At 39.0% G+C, this 16,252-nt stretch overlaps 1 protein-coding gene across 1 annotated transcript in view; it reads right to left on the reverse strand.

Annotated features, from left to right (window-relative positions):
* The window catches only part of FBXL13 (F-box and leucine rich repeat protein 13), a 104,570-nt gene that overhangs the window by 8,619 nt on the left and 79,699 nt on the right, over positions 1-16,252 (reverse strand). Inside the window, exons 17-18 of the mRNA XM_086609861.1 lie at positions 12,823-12,906; positions 4,624-4,758 (exon numbers count right to left, since the gene is read on the reverse strand). Of these exons, the coding sequence (XP_086465987.1) occupies positions 4,624-4,758; positions 12,823-12,906 (219 nt within the window). The remainder of the gene's footprint in view (positions 1-4,623; positions 4,759-12,822; positions 12,907-16,252) is intronic.

The following is a 16,252-nucleotide window of genomic DNA, read 5'->3' on the forward strand; positions in this document are numbered from 1 at the left end:
TATGATTAAAGTGATAAGCTCTTTCAATTTTAGAGTAACCTGAATAGCACGTGCCAAAACATTCTTCATAGAATCATAATATCGTTTAGGTTGGAAAAGACCTCTAAGATCATCAAGCCCAACCGTTAACCTAGCACTGCCAAGTCCACCACTAAACCATGTCCCTAAGCACCACATCTACATATTCTTAATGTCCATTCTTAATAGACATGTATTTCAATATTGATATTTTCCATGTTCTCTTGCTATGATTTTTTTTTAATTCTTTTTTTTTTATATATATAGCTGATGTTGCAAGACATGACTGTCAGACATATTAACATATATCCTTTGGAACAGATTAATTCTTACTTTAATCTCCTGACCATTTTTAAACAGTCTCTGAGTGGAAAATATTTCCTTCCTTACCAGCTGGATCCTCTCAACTTATACTAGAGATTGCCAAAGGATTTGAAAGACCCATTAGTTTTAACATCCACAGGTGTACCCATCTCATTTTATGGAGTTGCAAGCTGGATTCTAGTCAAAAAATTACTTGTAAACTTACATGTAGGTTTATTTGAAAGAGTCTTCATGTTCTTTTCTGAAAATAGTAGGGTATTAGCAGTTAACAGATTGGCTTTATAACAGTTTAAAGAAAAGATACCATCTAGGAACAAAGTTTTGGAAGGGGATTACTAGGTCACTCAGTCTATTTCTTGTTCCCATTTCAAGGAACTACAAAATAAGACACAGTTCATTCCCTTATCAAAGGCCATCCTAACATTCCTTAATACTTTGTTCCCATCTCCCTTCCCAGAATGCTGTTTTACATTTCATTGCTTTGATAATCAGAAACTCTCTCAGTTTCCAGCCTAACTGTATTTACTGCTATTTTATAGGGGGGATGTGTTTGGGTTTTTTTTCTGTGTTAGTATGTAAGGTGTAATGGAAAGCACGGCAGAGAAGACTGCTTGCAAAGCTACCTAACTTCAACTACTTTTGGAAGATCTCCATGCACAACTTTTGTTATTATTGTTATTATGAAAAAATAGATTAATATCTATCTAAAAGCAAAGGATACAGGAGATTGACACCCATCTATACAATAGTTAATGGTGTACAGTAAGTTTCCATAAGATATAAATCAAGGGCTATTGTAAGAGAGCAAATTCCTTGGCCTGCCAGATCTAACAGAAAGCCTGTGGGTTATGGCCTAAAGGCTGAGAAACTTGGGAACTTTTGGAAGGCTAATGAAGTGATCAGAATACAAAAAATTTAGGGCTGGCTTATGAGTCAGCCAGTTCATCTCAAACGAGATGGCCAGAAGGCCAGAAGGCCATCTGTTCAGCCACTGCAATGGAGGAGGAGGTCATGAGGACTGTGTGGAGGGCTGAAAGGACAGTCAAAGGTTATGGAGATGGGTGTTGGAGAGCAGTAAGGCAGGGAGAAAATATGGTTGCACGTGTATTGTGGAAGGAAACAGGACACGGGCACTTCAGTAGGAAAAAAGGGGGAAACTGGTCTGATGAATACGATCAGAGAAACATAGATTCATAGAACAGTTTGGATTGGAAGGGACCTTAAAGATCATCTAGTTCCAACTCCCCTGCCATGGGCAGGGACACATTCCACTAGATCAGGTTGCTCAAATCCTCATCCAACCTGGCCTTTAACACTTCCAGGGATGGGGCATTCACAACTCCTCTGGGCAACCTGATCCAGTGCCTCACCACCCTCTGAGTGAAAAATTTCTTCCTATACCTAATCTAAATCTGCCCTCTTTCAGTTTAAATCCATTGCCCCTTGTCCTATCACTACACACCCTTGTAAAAAGTCCCTCTCCAGCTTTCCTGTAGGCTCCCTTCAAGTACTGGAAGGCTGCTATAAGATCACCCCAGAGCCGCCTTTTCTCCAGGCTGAACAGCCCCAACTCTCTCAGCCTGTCTTCATAGCAGAGGTGCTCCAGCCCTCGGATGACTTTTATGGCCCTCCTCTGGACTTGCTCCAATAGGTCCAGGTTTTTCCTGTGCTGAGGACCCCAGAGCTGAACGCAGTGCTCCAGGTGTGGTCTCACGAGAGCAGAGTAGAGGGGCAGAATCACCTCCCTCGACCTGCTGGCCACGCTTCTATGGATGCAGCCCAGGATACGGTTGGCTTTCTGGGCTGCAAGTGCACATTGCTGGCTCACGTTGAGCTTCTCATCAACCAACACCCCCAAGTTCTTCTCCTCAGGGCTGCTCTCAATCCATTCTCCGCCCAGCCTGTACTTGTGCACCAGCCCATGTGCAGGACCTTGCACTTGGCCCTGTTGAACTTCTTGAGGTGCACATAGGCCCACCAGTCAAGCCCATCAAGGTCCCTCTCAATGACATCTCTTCCCTCCAGCATGTCAACCACACCACACAGCTTGGTGTCATCAGCAGATTTGCTGAGGGCACACTCAATCCCACTGTCTATGTCACCTACAAAGACGTTAAAGCATGCCAGTCCCAATACTGACCCCTGAGGAACACCACTTGTCACTGGTCTCCACTTGGGCAACTCTTTGAGTGCGACCATCCAGTCAATTCCTTATCCACTGAGTGGTCCATCTGTCAAAGCCCAGTCTCTCCAATTTAGAGACAGTATGTAGTGTGGGACAGTGTCCAAATCTTTGGAGATGTCCAGGTAGATGATGTCAATTGCTCTTTCCTTATCCACCAACGCTGTAACCTCATCATAGAAGGCCACTAAATTTGTCAGGCATGATTTGCCCATAGTGAAGCCATGCTGGCTGTCACCATTCACCTCCTTATTTTCCATGTGCCTTAGCATAGTTTCCTGGAGCATCTGCTCCATGATCTTGCCAGGCACAGAGGTGAGACTGACTGGCCTGTAGTTCCCTGGGTCTTCCTTTTTTCCCTTTTTAAAGATGGGGCTATGTTCCCCCTTTTCCAGGTGGTGGGAACTTCCCTGCACTGCCACTTCACAAATATGATAGATAGTGGCTTAGCAACTTGATCTGTCAGTGCCCTCAGGACCCATGGATGCATCTCATCAATTCCCATGAACTTATGCACTTTCAGGTTCCTTTAGACTGTCTTGAACCTGATCTTCTCCTACCATGGGCAGTTCGTCATTCTCCCGTGATGAAATTTTAAAGGCTAGTTCAAGACGACTTTTCCAAAAGTAGTAATAAACTTAGTCTATTCTCACTTGATAGTGATGGAAGCAATACTACAACTTTTTCCATTAAATTGAAAAAAAAATCAGCATTGTAGAGATTGCATTTGAATGCTTATTGCCAAAATGCAGCAAGTATTTGGTTTTGCTATTAAAGAAAATAATTGAAAGCACAGAAATAATTAAATGCACAAAAGTGAGAGTTAAGTCAGAGAGTACAGAGAAGTAGATTTAGTTATTCAGAATAGCCATAATTTTAAAAAGTAACACACATTCTGATACAGGAAAAAGATAATTGAGATGCAAGACTTTAATCAAAAAGAAATTATTCCGAAAATATAGGAAGTGAAAATGCTGCAGTATAACCTCATTTTAAAGAGGAACTAAGTTTCAGTATAGATTAATCTTAAACTAAATCAATTAATAGCTGGAAATAATTGGGTTTTTTTCCAGCTATCTAGACATCCTGAATGACAGTTAGTTGAGTAGCTTTCCTAAATAGATGTGAGTTAATTGAATATGGCTGCAACTGCAAATGGTTTTATTGGTAATAAATAACTACTAAACATGATACACTACATTGGACTCACCAAGGCACACTGATGACAGCGGAAACCTCTAGCAAAGCTGTCACAGCAACTGGGATATTAAGGGAATATTCATATAGCCTGTGGATGACTAGTTTTCTGAGTCTCCTTCTAGTAAGTCAGTAGAGAGACGGTCAGTCAAAGAACTAGCAGTCAGTCAAAGAACTGAGGACAGGTTCCCTGACTGATGCTTTGTAGGAACACTTCTCTCCACTGACTATAAAAAACAATCTAAGAAAGACTCCCTTGCACAACTATAAGTTATCCAAATACCTTGTAATTTTTATTTTCCAAAGGACTTTTGAGCTTAGAATCCTCAGCATTTTCAAGCATGAATTTACCTCTCTGGGTGCATCAGCTTTTAGGCACTACTGCTATTTTCAAAGTAGCCACTGCCCTGCCATGTAAAGCCACAGGTATAAAGTTCTCATGTCCCAGTTTGTGCTTTACCTGAGTTCAGAAAGAGCATTGGAAAAAAAGAAAGCATGAAAATATCAAGACTTATTAAAACAAAGACACCATCCTTTGGAAGCACCCAAACCACCAGAAGCTTAGACAGTATTTGCAGGAAGCATCCCTAAAAGTCTCCCTCTCTTCACCCGTCCCTAGGCATCAACCCCTGAAGAGACAGACTTTTACCTGATCCAGCATGGACACCTTTATGTTGTAACTGCAACCGTTAGAAGAATGCCAAGCACTCGCAAGATCCAAGTCTCAGAACTTAAAACTCATGGAAAGTCAGCTGAACTTAAGCTCTGATTTCTAAATTAGTTGAGTATGCTGTAGAATTGTGACAAGATACAGACACCAGCAGGCCAAATTTCTGAATGAAATATTAAATAATTCTTTGCAATAGCAATCCCAGAGCTATTGCCCCATTTCTTACACTTACCCTTGGACAACCCGCTATGTCGACAGATGTTAGTCTGTGGCAGTGCAACGCCATTGCTTCCACAGCTTCATCAGTCAGCTGAGGACAACAAGAGATGTGGCAGTGTTCCAGGTATTCTGTGCCCTTGCAGAACTCCTGAAAGAGCGACAGACAAACCAATCATTCTTAGGTGACATGCCTACTCTATTTTTCTCAATTTATGATACATTTACATCAATCGCTTGATCCATTTCAGGTACTTCAGTTTTCTAGGTACCCTTTCTTAGTAGCAAAGTCATTCAGCCATTGGCTGTGAATGTGACTAGAAAAAGAAGAGGAGAAGACGTGCATTAAGAGACTATTTCCCATTGCTTATATATCATCCTATGTGTTCATTAGACTAACATCCATATAAGTTCCACTGTACATACTAAAATATGTCAAATTTGGGTTCTTTAAATTGAGCACAATCCAGAACTTAAAGTTCTGTGCTTAAAGGACCAGCCCCTAATACATTTATTCTTCTACTCTCTGCAAATGAACAAACAACTGTATCTGTATAAATTACATTATTTTCTAGGAAAGGAATGGGTAAGAATCTCAGGACTCTCACTCAGGAGTTCTGGGTTCTGATTTGCTCTGTGAAGCTCAGGCCAGTTAGCTGTGGCTGAAGTGCCATGTAATTCCTGCTGTGATACCTATTGACTACAATTTCTATCCTCATTTTTAGAGCAAATAAGCACCTGCAGATCCTACTGACTTCAATTCCAGCACCTCTGTAACTCAGGTATTAGCTTTTTTTGTACACCTTGTAGAATAGATCATTTTGGAAAACATCAGACCTCTCCCAGCTTATAAAATGAAGCTGACATAACTTCACACATTATGAAATTGCAAGAGCTGTTTACAATACATTTTGGTGACCTGCAGATGGCAAGTGATAAACAGGTGTAAGGTAGTATTATTACTACTATTATTACTATTATTATTACTACTGCTACTATTCAGAGACTCCGGCTTCTACATGAGTTTTTTAATTTTTACATGAATACCTTTTCCAAGTTCTCTTCTACAAGGCCAAGTGAAAAGACCAAAGGGAAAATTTGAGCAACTCAACGTGTTCATGTATTTTTCATCTTACATTTGATACTTGCACCTTTGACAGGTGATGATATGAACAAAAATGTTTGGCAAAATGCACGTTAAAGTGTGTATTTAAAATAGCATTGGAGAATCCCACATAAAACTTTGCTTCTAATGAAGCATGGGTAGTTATAACTTTTGCATACTATGCACATTTTATTCTTTGCAATGAATCTCTTATGAAAGGCCACATAGATTCATAAAATACAGTTTTCTCCTTTGCACTCCGAAACTTTGTTTACCTCTTGGCCTGAATCTTTTTCAAACCTGAAAATACTCACTTCTAGGCCACCAAAGAGAAGGAGAAGGTAGACCATAATTTATGTTTGTGGAAACATTCTCTTGAAGAACCTGCAGATTTGTTAACTCAAGAACCAAACAACCTCAAATGGTATTTCTTCACCTAATGTGAGTGTTGCAGAACATTGTGGAGCTCAAGTAAAGCTTTAGATTCAGTGAGAATCTCTGCTCTTCTGTGATGTCCAGCCTACGACCATCATAAGATGCCTTAAAGTTGTCACTGAGCTGATCTTCTAGGCCTGCTAATTTTAGCCTAAGGCCAATGTAATTTGTTATTTATTGGAACAGAAATTCTACCTCTACAGGGAAAAGAAGGAAATAACCATGTAGTAGGTGAAACTACTGGTTTCACAAAGGTTTTCAAAACTTTCAAGAATTAGTCCTGAGGCAAACAGACTAAGACTCTGTGTGCATGCACACAGAGACACACAAATGCACATATTTATCACGCATAAATATTACATATTTATCATTTTGAAAAAAATCCATAGTAATCAGACTATTACATTTGACACATGGTTATCTTCTCAGGAAGATACAGGAACTCAGGCACTAACATGTGGTTGATCACTGGTAAACATTAGCTCTTTGATGACCAAAAAGCATGTGATTATGCATGATTTTCATAAGCCTTACCTAAACAGATGCAAAGAAAATTATTAAGTCTGAAATTTGTTTCACAGATCGAAATTTTAAAACTTTTTGTCTGTATCCTCACTCTAGCTTGCTTTTTTTTTTGTCTATCAGTACAGCTGTAGCAAGGCAGGGCTTCTTGGGCTTCTTTTAGGCTTCACAAGTAGGATGTGACTTCTTTAACTTAGGACTGGTTAGAGTGGACAATTCAGAATTTATAAAAATTGACTTCTGTACCTTTCCTCTTTCAGTCCTAGCTTTGCAGGCTATTACCTGCAATTCAGAAACATTCTAAACCAAGTAACTGAATATTTTTTATTAATGTGTAAAAGAAGCTGCCCTCCCTTCAGAATTAGGCCTCCAATGTGATGACTTAATCACTACATTCTCAGCTAGGGTACGTAGCACAAGTTGAAGCCAAGATTTCAATGCCTGTGAGCATTATCTTGTTTTCACTGGCATAGTTTGTCTGCATACATATTTAAAATATCATTCAAAGTTAGGTTCTGAATTTGCTCATAACTTTAAGTCTACCCCAGCATTATTTTGCAAATAGCACTAAAATTATATATCCAAACAGAGGAGATGGAGCTTTGTTTGCTCTGTATCCCTGGTTGTACACCTATAAAGAGAATAACAGAAGAGGTTGTGAAGGTAAATAACGTTTGCAAAACTCTACAAAAAAAATTGAATACCATATGAAGGAAATAACATCATTTTCTAACCTATTTGCACGTAAATAAGACCTGAGGGCATCAGGACATAAGCATCAATGAAAATTTAAAATACTAAATTGCTGCTCATTAATTAAGCATCATCTAAGTTACGAATGAGAAAAGATCCTATTTATAAAATATGTGATCACATAAGCATTTACATGTCGCGGACTGCCTGTGTCTTCTTCCAACGGGTCGCAACCAAACGGCTGTTGCGACCACAACGTATCTCACAATCAGAAGGCTCTTCTTATCTCCAACAGAGAGCTCCAACTCACGCTCTCCAGGGGCTCCTGCTACTCCAAACTCCAGGAGGGAAATGCCCCACTCCCTCTTGGGAGTGCCCCGCCTTTAAGCTTCTCATAGGTCACGTGGTCTCCGGCCAACCAACGTGACTCAGCACCTGTCTTGATGAGGCACAGGTGCTTCTCATGTAGCAGCCGGGAAACTTCCCCGACAATTCCCCCTTTTCTTTTAAAAAAAAATGCCTCGCAGCCTTTAGGGTTTCCAACATTTCAATTCCATTTTCCGTCGCCGTTTGTAAGTCATTCTCATTTTTTGCCGTAACGTGACGGCGGGTATATCCATTGATCCGGCGACGACGGATACATCCACCTTGGCTGCTGTGGCTGCTTTTTCTGTTGATCAACCTGTGGCTGCCATAACGCTCCCGCAAAAGTTTTGTCCAGACCATTATGCATCTGCATACACTTTCTCATCCTTTTATTTCTCAGCCAGCCGTTAGTGTAAACCTCTGAATTGCATTGCCTAGCAATATGGCCTATTTTCCCGCACCTGTAACATCTCTGTTTTCCATATTTATGGCAATTAACCGAGCCATTAACTCTTCCGGCATTTATTGTCCGCCTTTGACCCTTTCGTCCTGGGCATTCCGATTTTATATGTCCCAGGTTTCCACATCTATAACACTTCTGCTTCCTTACACGCAGGGAACCCGGAAGGGCTAGTGCCACGGGGAACGCACTAGGCCCTCCCCTCATTTCTGTTATAGATGATTCTTTATTGTTAACTGGTACCCCCAGAGCTTCAGCCAGGTCCCAGTCCCTGGCCTCTATTGCTTTTGTTCTAACCTCGTCCCAGAAGCGAACTGGGTCATGAGGCTGAACTGTTACTGTAGTCGCTCCCAAGGGGTCTGATTCCAATAAACAGGCGGATTCTGGCGACTTTCTCCTTGGTCTAGGTGCGGTTGGTAACTTCCCAGCAGAACTATCACTTGCTTCAGAGGTTTCTCCTGCAGTCTCTCTTGCTGCAGGGTGGGTCATGGCCTGCTGAGAGGTTTCTCCTGCAGTCTCTCTTGCTGCAGGGTGGGTCATGACCTGCTGCAGCGTCTTCACTACGGTTACTAACTGCTGGGATATACCTTGCAGCATTGTCATAACTTGCTGTAGTATTATTGGCTGCACCAAACGTACCTGGGCCGGATAACCAGATACTGCGGGATAAGAAGTTGCCAAGGGTGGGGCCAATTGCTCAAATGGCGGAGCCGTAGGCATAATAACGGGGGAAGGGGGAGCTGTTGGGGCAAAGGGTGGGGGACGTTTTAACACCTCCTGCAGGGTGGGGCAAAGTCCCTGCACAGTCCCCGCAACTTCCTTGATCTCCTTGAACAGTGAAGATAGACCCGATTCACTGTCCGTGCTGTCTGAGGTCAGTCCTCCCTCAGACAGTTCGTCGTCTTCCTCAAAACCTTTGCCCATTGATACATAATCTGTTGCTTGAATTATATTATCCAAGGCCCCCCATGTACGCAACAGGTCGGTTTTGGTCGAGTCCTTATTCTCAAAGACTACTTCATAAAGCAACTTATCCCCCAACTTCTTCCATAGCTCAAGGCTAAAGGACGTATTGAGACTCACTAGGTCTTCACGCTCCGCCGCCCAGTTAAGTAAATTATATAGATCCTTCCTTCTTATATTGGCCCCCGCAGCCATTATCGCAGATTCAAGAAATGCAAAAGTCTGGCCTTCCTTTACAGAGTTCTGTCTCATGTCCATTCCCAGCGGCTCACCTTGTTCCAGGTGTCTAGGTCAAAACTGGTCACTCCGCAGCTCCTGCCGCTCTCAAGCTTCGCTGGGTTTTATCTCCACCGCAGTTCACCCTGCGGTCCAGGCAGTTCACGTTTCGACAAATCACGTCAGGGTCACCAGATGTCGCGGACTGCCTGTGTCTTCTTCCAACGGGTCGCAACCAAACGGCTGTTGCGACCACAACGTATCTCACAATCAGAAGGCTCTTCTTATCTCCAACAGAGAGCTCCAACTCACGCTCTCCAGGGGCTCCTGCTACTCCAAACTCCAGGAGGGAAATGCCCCCCTCCCTCTTGGGAGTGCCCCGCCTTTAAGCTTCTCATAGGTCACGTGGTCTCCGGCCAACCAACGTGACTCAGCACCTGTCTTGATGAGGCACAGGTGCTTCTCATGTAGCAGCCGGGAAACTTCCCCGACATTTACATACTGTTATAATGCCTGGGAACAAGTAAATCAGTTAACACTGTACAGTCAACATTATTTTTGGCATTTGCTAACTTTCAGCAATTTACTTAAGAGTCTTAGTAAAGCCTTCTTAATACACATTTTCTTTTCACATAATTTAAATATTCCTTATATAATCAAAGGACAACCAATATGTGCAGCATAAAATGGGGTTTCTCTCTAGAAATTTTCCATAATAGCCTTATATTCAACTTACAAAAAAGGACTTGCCATTTCTTTTTGAGTTACTTCCTTACCTCTTAGTCTTTCTCCTGCCCTCCCTAGATCCACGACAACATGGCTTCTGTAACTCCTACATGTACTCCCTGCTGATGCTTTCTTCCTCTAAAAGTTCAAATTCATATGGCAGACAAGGAAAGTGTAGACACTTCTTTTTTCCCATTCTTTTTTGGAACTTACTTTATGCAGTGAGACAATGAAATGGCTTCTTAGCCATAAGAATAGCACAATGTAGAAGTGAATATTCTCCTCTGAAAGCAGCAGCACTGGCACTACACTGACTTTCCATGAGATACACAAAATGTACATAGTTGGTCATTGTTTGGTTAAAAACATGGAACTTCACACAGAACATTCATGAAAGGCGAGTCAGAATTATTCCTAAAGAAGAAAATCCTGATGGCCTGACGTGTATGTTGGGTAAGAAGATTCAATCCAGATGCATCCCTTGCAGTACAGCAACAACTGACTCATTCTCACAATATATGGTAATAAAACGATGGATGTTGGAGCTTTATAATGGAAAATGCATAAAAGATGAAGACTGGGATTATGTGATGGCATTGCCTGTACCTGCAGTCTTATGATCCACAACTGTTTATGGGCATGAAATTGATTTCATTAAAAAACATGATTTAAGCATTTCTGTTACATATAGTTAGGAACAATTCTCAGTTACAGAAAAAGATTGCTCTTCTTTGGATGTAAATCCTCTCTCCTTCCTAACAAGATGTATGTATGGTTCTTTTTCTACTGTAAAGTTACCAACTTTTGTTTATTTCTTATGTTGTTGCAAAACAAATCAGTAAATCTATGCAATCATATTGAATTTGCCAAATCTCCATAAGGATTTAAGTAAACTTCAAGCAACCTGTGATAAGGAATTTCACAGTTTAACTACACATTTTGGAAACAGTCATGTCCTTTTCTTCACTATAAATTTTCAGACTAGATTCATTTCATGCTGACTAGATTCTGTATAGAAGTACACAGCAAGAAGTTGACCTCTATCCACCCTTTTCATGCCACTTGCGATTGAACAGAACTCAGTCGTGTTCCCTCAGCCACCCCCTTGCCAGACTGCAGGTTCCTTGCTTACTTATCTGTTCCTTTTATGGAGATTGTACCATACCTCTGATCATCCCTATTACCCTCTCTGAATCTTTTCCAGTTTCCAGCGCAATGCTTTACCCATAAAAAGAATTACAGTAACACCGCATAACTGATTTACCAAAACAAGACAATGAGTACTAATAAATTAGAATTTACTATGTTATCATCATCATGATGATAGCATGAAGTAACTGAAGCACAGTTACTGCTGTGATGATAGTGTAAGTCTAATAAAAATTTGGATGGTAAGTCTCATTGGTGACGTTCATGTTAAAAAGCTAAAGTCAGTAAATCATAAATATAAAAAAACTTAAAAGCATTGTAAAATGAAATTCAAATACTGTATTAGTATTAATATTTCTATAATTGCTGATTATTCAAAAGAGGAAGTATTTTCTCACTGTGTAACTTCATAACTTACCATCAATGTAAATAACTGCCTTTGTGGCAAATTAAATTTGCAGGTTTTTCTACAAGTTATTTAATTTCCTTTCTGATTACTTTATGAAGATTGTTGACCCTGGGAAATTTCTAAGTTCATAGGTAAAATTTGAGATCAGAACACTAAGCAATGCATGTTTTAACCTATTTTTTTTATTTTGAGGACGATATCTAGCTTTATATTGCCCGAATCCAGTATTTAAATTTCAAAACTAATTTTAAAAAGAAAAACAATGGAAAAAATGAAGTTTAGTAAGATGAGCATGATGAGATTTTTAGAATAAGAAGTCAGTATTTCAAACATCTAGATTAAAATACATTTAGTCAATTTTCTAGTATATTATTTTCATCATTAGATATGAATAAATTATGCACTTGATGTTTTCATAGGACATTTTTAAAGGTTTTATTCGAATAATGACACAGAGAAATTTGTGCTATTTTTCCTATAAAATAGCTATGACATTTATTCAATCTGGAGAAGATGCACATGCATTTCTTATTGAAATACAATTTGTTATTTTTAATCATAGTAATCATACCATTTATGCTGGTAAGAAATATGCCTTTAGATGTATACTGAGACGTGTTTTTGTGTCACTAAGAGATAACGATATGTAGCAATATATTAGCAGCACATGAGGAACCAACTGTAACAGACTAAAAGAAATTCAACTATTCCATTCAGCTAGGCGTGCTAAAAGTCATTTAAATACAGTATTCAACAAGTGACTGACTAAAGAAGCAGAAAGCAAGACCTGAAAGCCCACACTAGTGATGGGAAAAATATGGTTTAGATAAAAACTGGTGAAGGAGTTGTAGAGCAAGAAAGAAATAGTAGTACCAGCAATATAGATAGCAATTTGCACAGTACAATTCAGTAGAAATTAGGGCTCTTGAGGAGTGAATTTCAGAGTCAAGCAGAGTGTAGAATTCAAGACTCATTAAAATTCATGGAAGGAATGAAAGCAAAACGGAAAGGAATGAAAGGGGAGAACTATTTGTAAGAGTGAGAGTGTAGAACAGTGTAATGAAGAATGAATGATGATGTATAGAGTAAAATAAGATTAGTTTTGGACATGGTTAATTTGAAGAAATAGAGAGGCTTCCAGGAAACATCAAGAACAGAGGTGAAGTTTTACCTGAATCCCAGTATCACTGATGTTTTTGCATTCTGATACAGTAAGTTCCTTTATTTTTCCATAGTGGCCGAGGGCTCTCAAGCTCTAAAAATTCCAGAAAAATTAATCTTAAAAATCAATACATGCAATTATATATAATGACATTTAATATGTTAAGATGGTCAATAATATCCAATGCCTGTATATTAAAGCTTCTATCTAAGAATTACAGCACCTTTTAAAACATTCTTTTCAGTGGAATGCATATAGTTTATCCTCCCGATTTTTGCTTGAAGTACATACAAGGGTTAAGAATTCTTAACTGAAGAAAAGTAGCGTGGTATGAAATGCTTCCACAGGACACAGACCAGGACTCTCATTAAGCAAAATACATTTACAGATCTCCTTCAAAATTGCTGTTTGAAAGTACTTTTCACAATTTTTTTTTTTTTTGGAAGAACAAAATACTATTTACTACTACTAAATATCTTTTTGCTGCCTTTATGATTTACTTACCAGTATGAGCTTTATGGCTACAGTTATGGTACAAAACAACATTTGAAATGGTGCTGTCACACTCATAGGTGCATGAACCACCCCCATATTCGAGACAATAGGGAGGTGAAAATTTGGTAAATTCCTATTTTAGGAGTGCAAAAGAATCCAAAGATGCTTTATGATTTTTACTGCTTGTACACCAGGAAACAGGACCATGTTCTGATCCTAAACTCTCTAATCTTAAGGAGAATTAAATGTTGATTTCATAAAATGTATTTTGATAGCCACAGCAGGATATCCTGTGCTTCCTGTCAATAAACTGTACTGAAAAACAAAGTTATCATTTTATTCCATATGGTTAATAAATTATCTACAATTAGGCAGTGAATAGCACTGCACAGAGAGGAAATATTGTCTTGAAAAAATAAGCACATGTAAATACTGTCTGGAATCCAGATGTGGACACTGTAATGATAATGCTGGAAGAGTGCGGCTGGAGTTCAAATTTTGCAAATTCCTGAAATCTCACAGGCTGAATAAAAACAAAAAATGGAGCAATGAAAGAGATTTCAAATCCTGGCTACTTATGAAAACAAAGAAATTTGCATTTTTCTCAGCAGATGCAGTTATGTGGCGACCATTACTTTCAACAGCTTCATGAAAATCTACGGATTTGAAATTTTTGTTGACCAGAGCACTCTTATTCAAGACAAAAAAACAACTACGCACTTAAAGCCCAAATGGGTTTATGTCAGAACTTGAATTCCTTACAGCAGAGACTGATAGTGGTAGGTGTGACCTTATGGACATAACTTCTTCTTGCATTTTTCTTTATTTAAAAGTGGCACCACTTTAATGTATTTGGTAATTAAATACTAAAGAATATTATAAATATTTTTTTTGTTACACGACAACCAATGCTGCTATGACTTTAAAGTTAATTTCTAATCATTTTATATGACTAGAGTGACATTGAACCACAAACCAACTTTTTTTTTTCAGTGAAAATCAAAGTCTTCTTTGAGGTGTTTCATTAATAATTCCAGATTTGAGAAGGGAAAAAGTGAAGACATGGAAGACAAAGAATGTCATTAGGAACTGTCTCTTACACAGAAAAACTAGGAAAATTTTACATTTCCAAAAATAAACCTCTTCAAACAAAGTCTATGCAGGAAGTCTAATCTATATGAAATTTTTACCTATTATTTTTGTATCTAACGTACACACAAAGTAGCCAATTATCACTAGTTTCATTAGACTTCCTGATTTATTCAGTAGTACTCCCTGATAAATAACATCAGGTTTCCCCATTCAGGATACTAATCTATTTCTACATACTTTCTCCTATACTAAGCCTCTAGGCATTTTTGAAAGTTATGGTCAGAGCTATCACATTATCATTGGAACTCCTGGAAATAGATGCTAGGAAAAAAGATACTGTGCAGACTAGGATCACTCATTCTATGTGTTTCTGAAAACATACTTCTCCTTTAACATAAAGAAATTACCCCATGTTTCTTTTATCAGTCTTCTGTTGCCATGCAAAAAGGGAAGACTTTGTCCTGCATCTCTTGTATAGCATATGTATAGTATCATTTCCATGTAGAAAACAACTTTAAAAGAAACTTCTTGTTCTTCTCCAACAGCTGTTTTTCTCAAGCAATCTTAACGTTTTTGTTCTGTTTCCTTTACTTTATTATGTGAGGCCTACACACATTTGCAGACATAATTTATTGTTATTTCACCAAGGTTTTTGTAGATGAGAAAATGAGTATCTATTGTACCAATCAATGACGTCTTCTCTTGCTAGAGACGAAAGCCATCTGAGGCGATGGCATACCAAACAGCAACTCTTTATTATTCAGATTCACGAGCTGCAAGTCTCTGCCTTTCAATGCAGACTGCAGTGAATGTACCGTCTGTCGGTAACAATAACCATGTGCTACTCTATTTTCAACTTCTTCTAAGATTTCTGTTCACATAGCTCTTTGCAACCTTAAAGCTCAGCATCTGTAATGTATATTTATGTTCCAGAAATATACAGATGTTACTTCCTGTTCATACCACAAACCAAACAGATTGACCTCAAAGCGACTCCAATCTTGGAAGACAACTCTTAAGAGATATTTCCCACCTTTGATTTGTGAGCTGTATACTATGAAATGACTCAGTTGATCCTCTAAACCACTCAGATTTCTGCACAGATTTGTCACAGTCAGGCACCAGTTTCATGGATCAAACACTCAGTAGAAAAGAAAAATTTAACTCCTATCATTTCGCTAATAACAACTCATATGTGGCAGAACAGTTCAGTTTCAGATCGCAAAATGTACCTTGCTGGAAAATGAGTAAGTTCTTAAGCAAATGTAGCTATAGTGTTTCCAATATCTGAGCTGACAGAAAGCTGGGTCAGACCTGTTTACAGGAACCGTAGAGACATTTTTCTATCTCAGCGCAGAAATCCGCCTGTATGTGTATAATGCATGTAATAAAATTTAATTTCTGTACCTAACAATGTTTGCAATTAGACCACATCATAACTTATGAAATATGTTTGCTACCATTTCTTGACACTAAGTCCATACAACAGGGCTTCCATTGTAACAAAATGTCCTGTAAAAATAACAAGTTGAATTTTCAACATAGCTAAGTCCCTTTAATTCCTACCGATTTGCATTGGGACTCAAGGTGTTGGCACATCTGGCACGGATTGTAATGACTCTGTGTTAGCACTTCCTATTTCCATGCAGAATTAACTTGCTAAGTCTCCAGGTCAAGTTCTCTCTTTCTCTATTATCCCAAGCAAACCAGACTGCTAACATCTGAATTTGGAGCCCACTGTAATATATGTTAACATTTCCTTTCCTCTGCCTTGGGATTGTGTGTCGTTTGTTACATTCTTTCCTTCGGAAATCAAATGCTGCTAATTCATTTGCAGTCTGTTGCTAGTTAC

The sequence above is a fragment of the Tauraco erythrolophus genome, chromosome 4, assembly GCF_009769465.1.
Source record: "Tauraco erythrolophus isolate bTauEry1 chromosome 4, bTauEry1.pri, whole genome shotgun sequence".
Classification (NCBI taxonomy): domain Eukaryota; kingdom Metazoa; phylum Chordata; class Aves; order Musophagiformes; family Musophagidae; genus Tauraco; species Tauraco erythrolophus.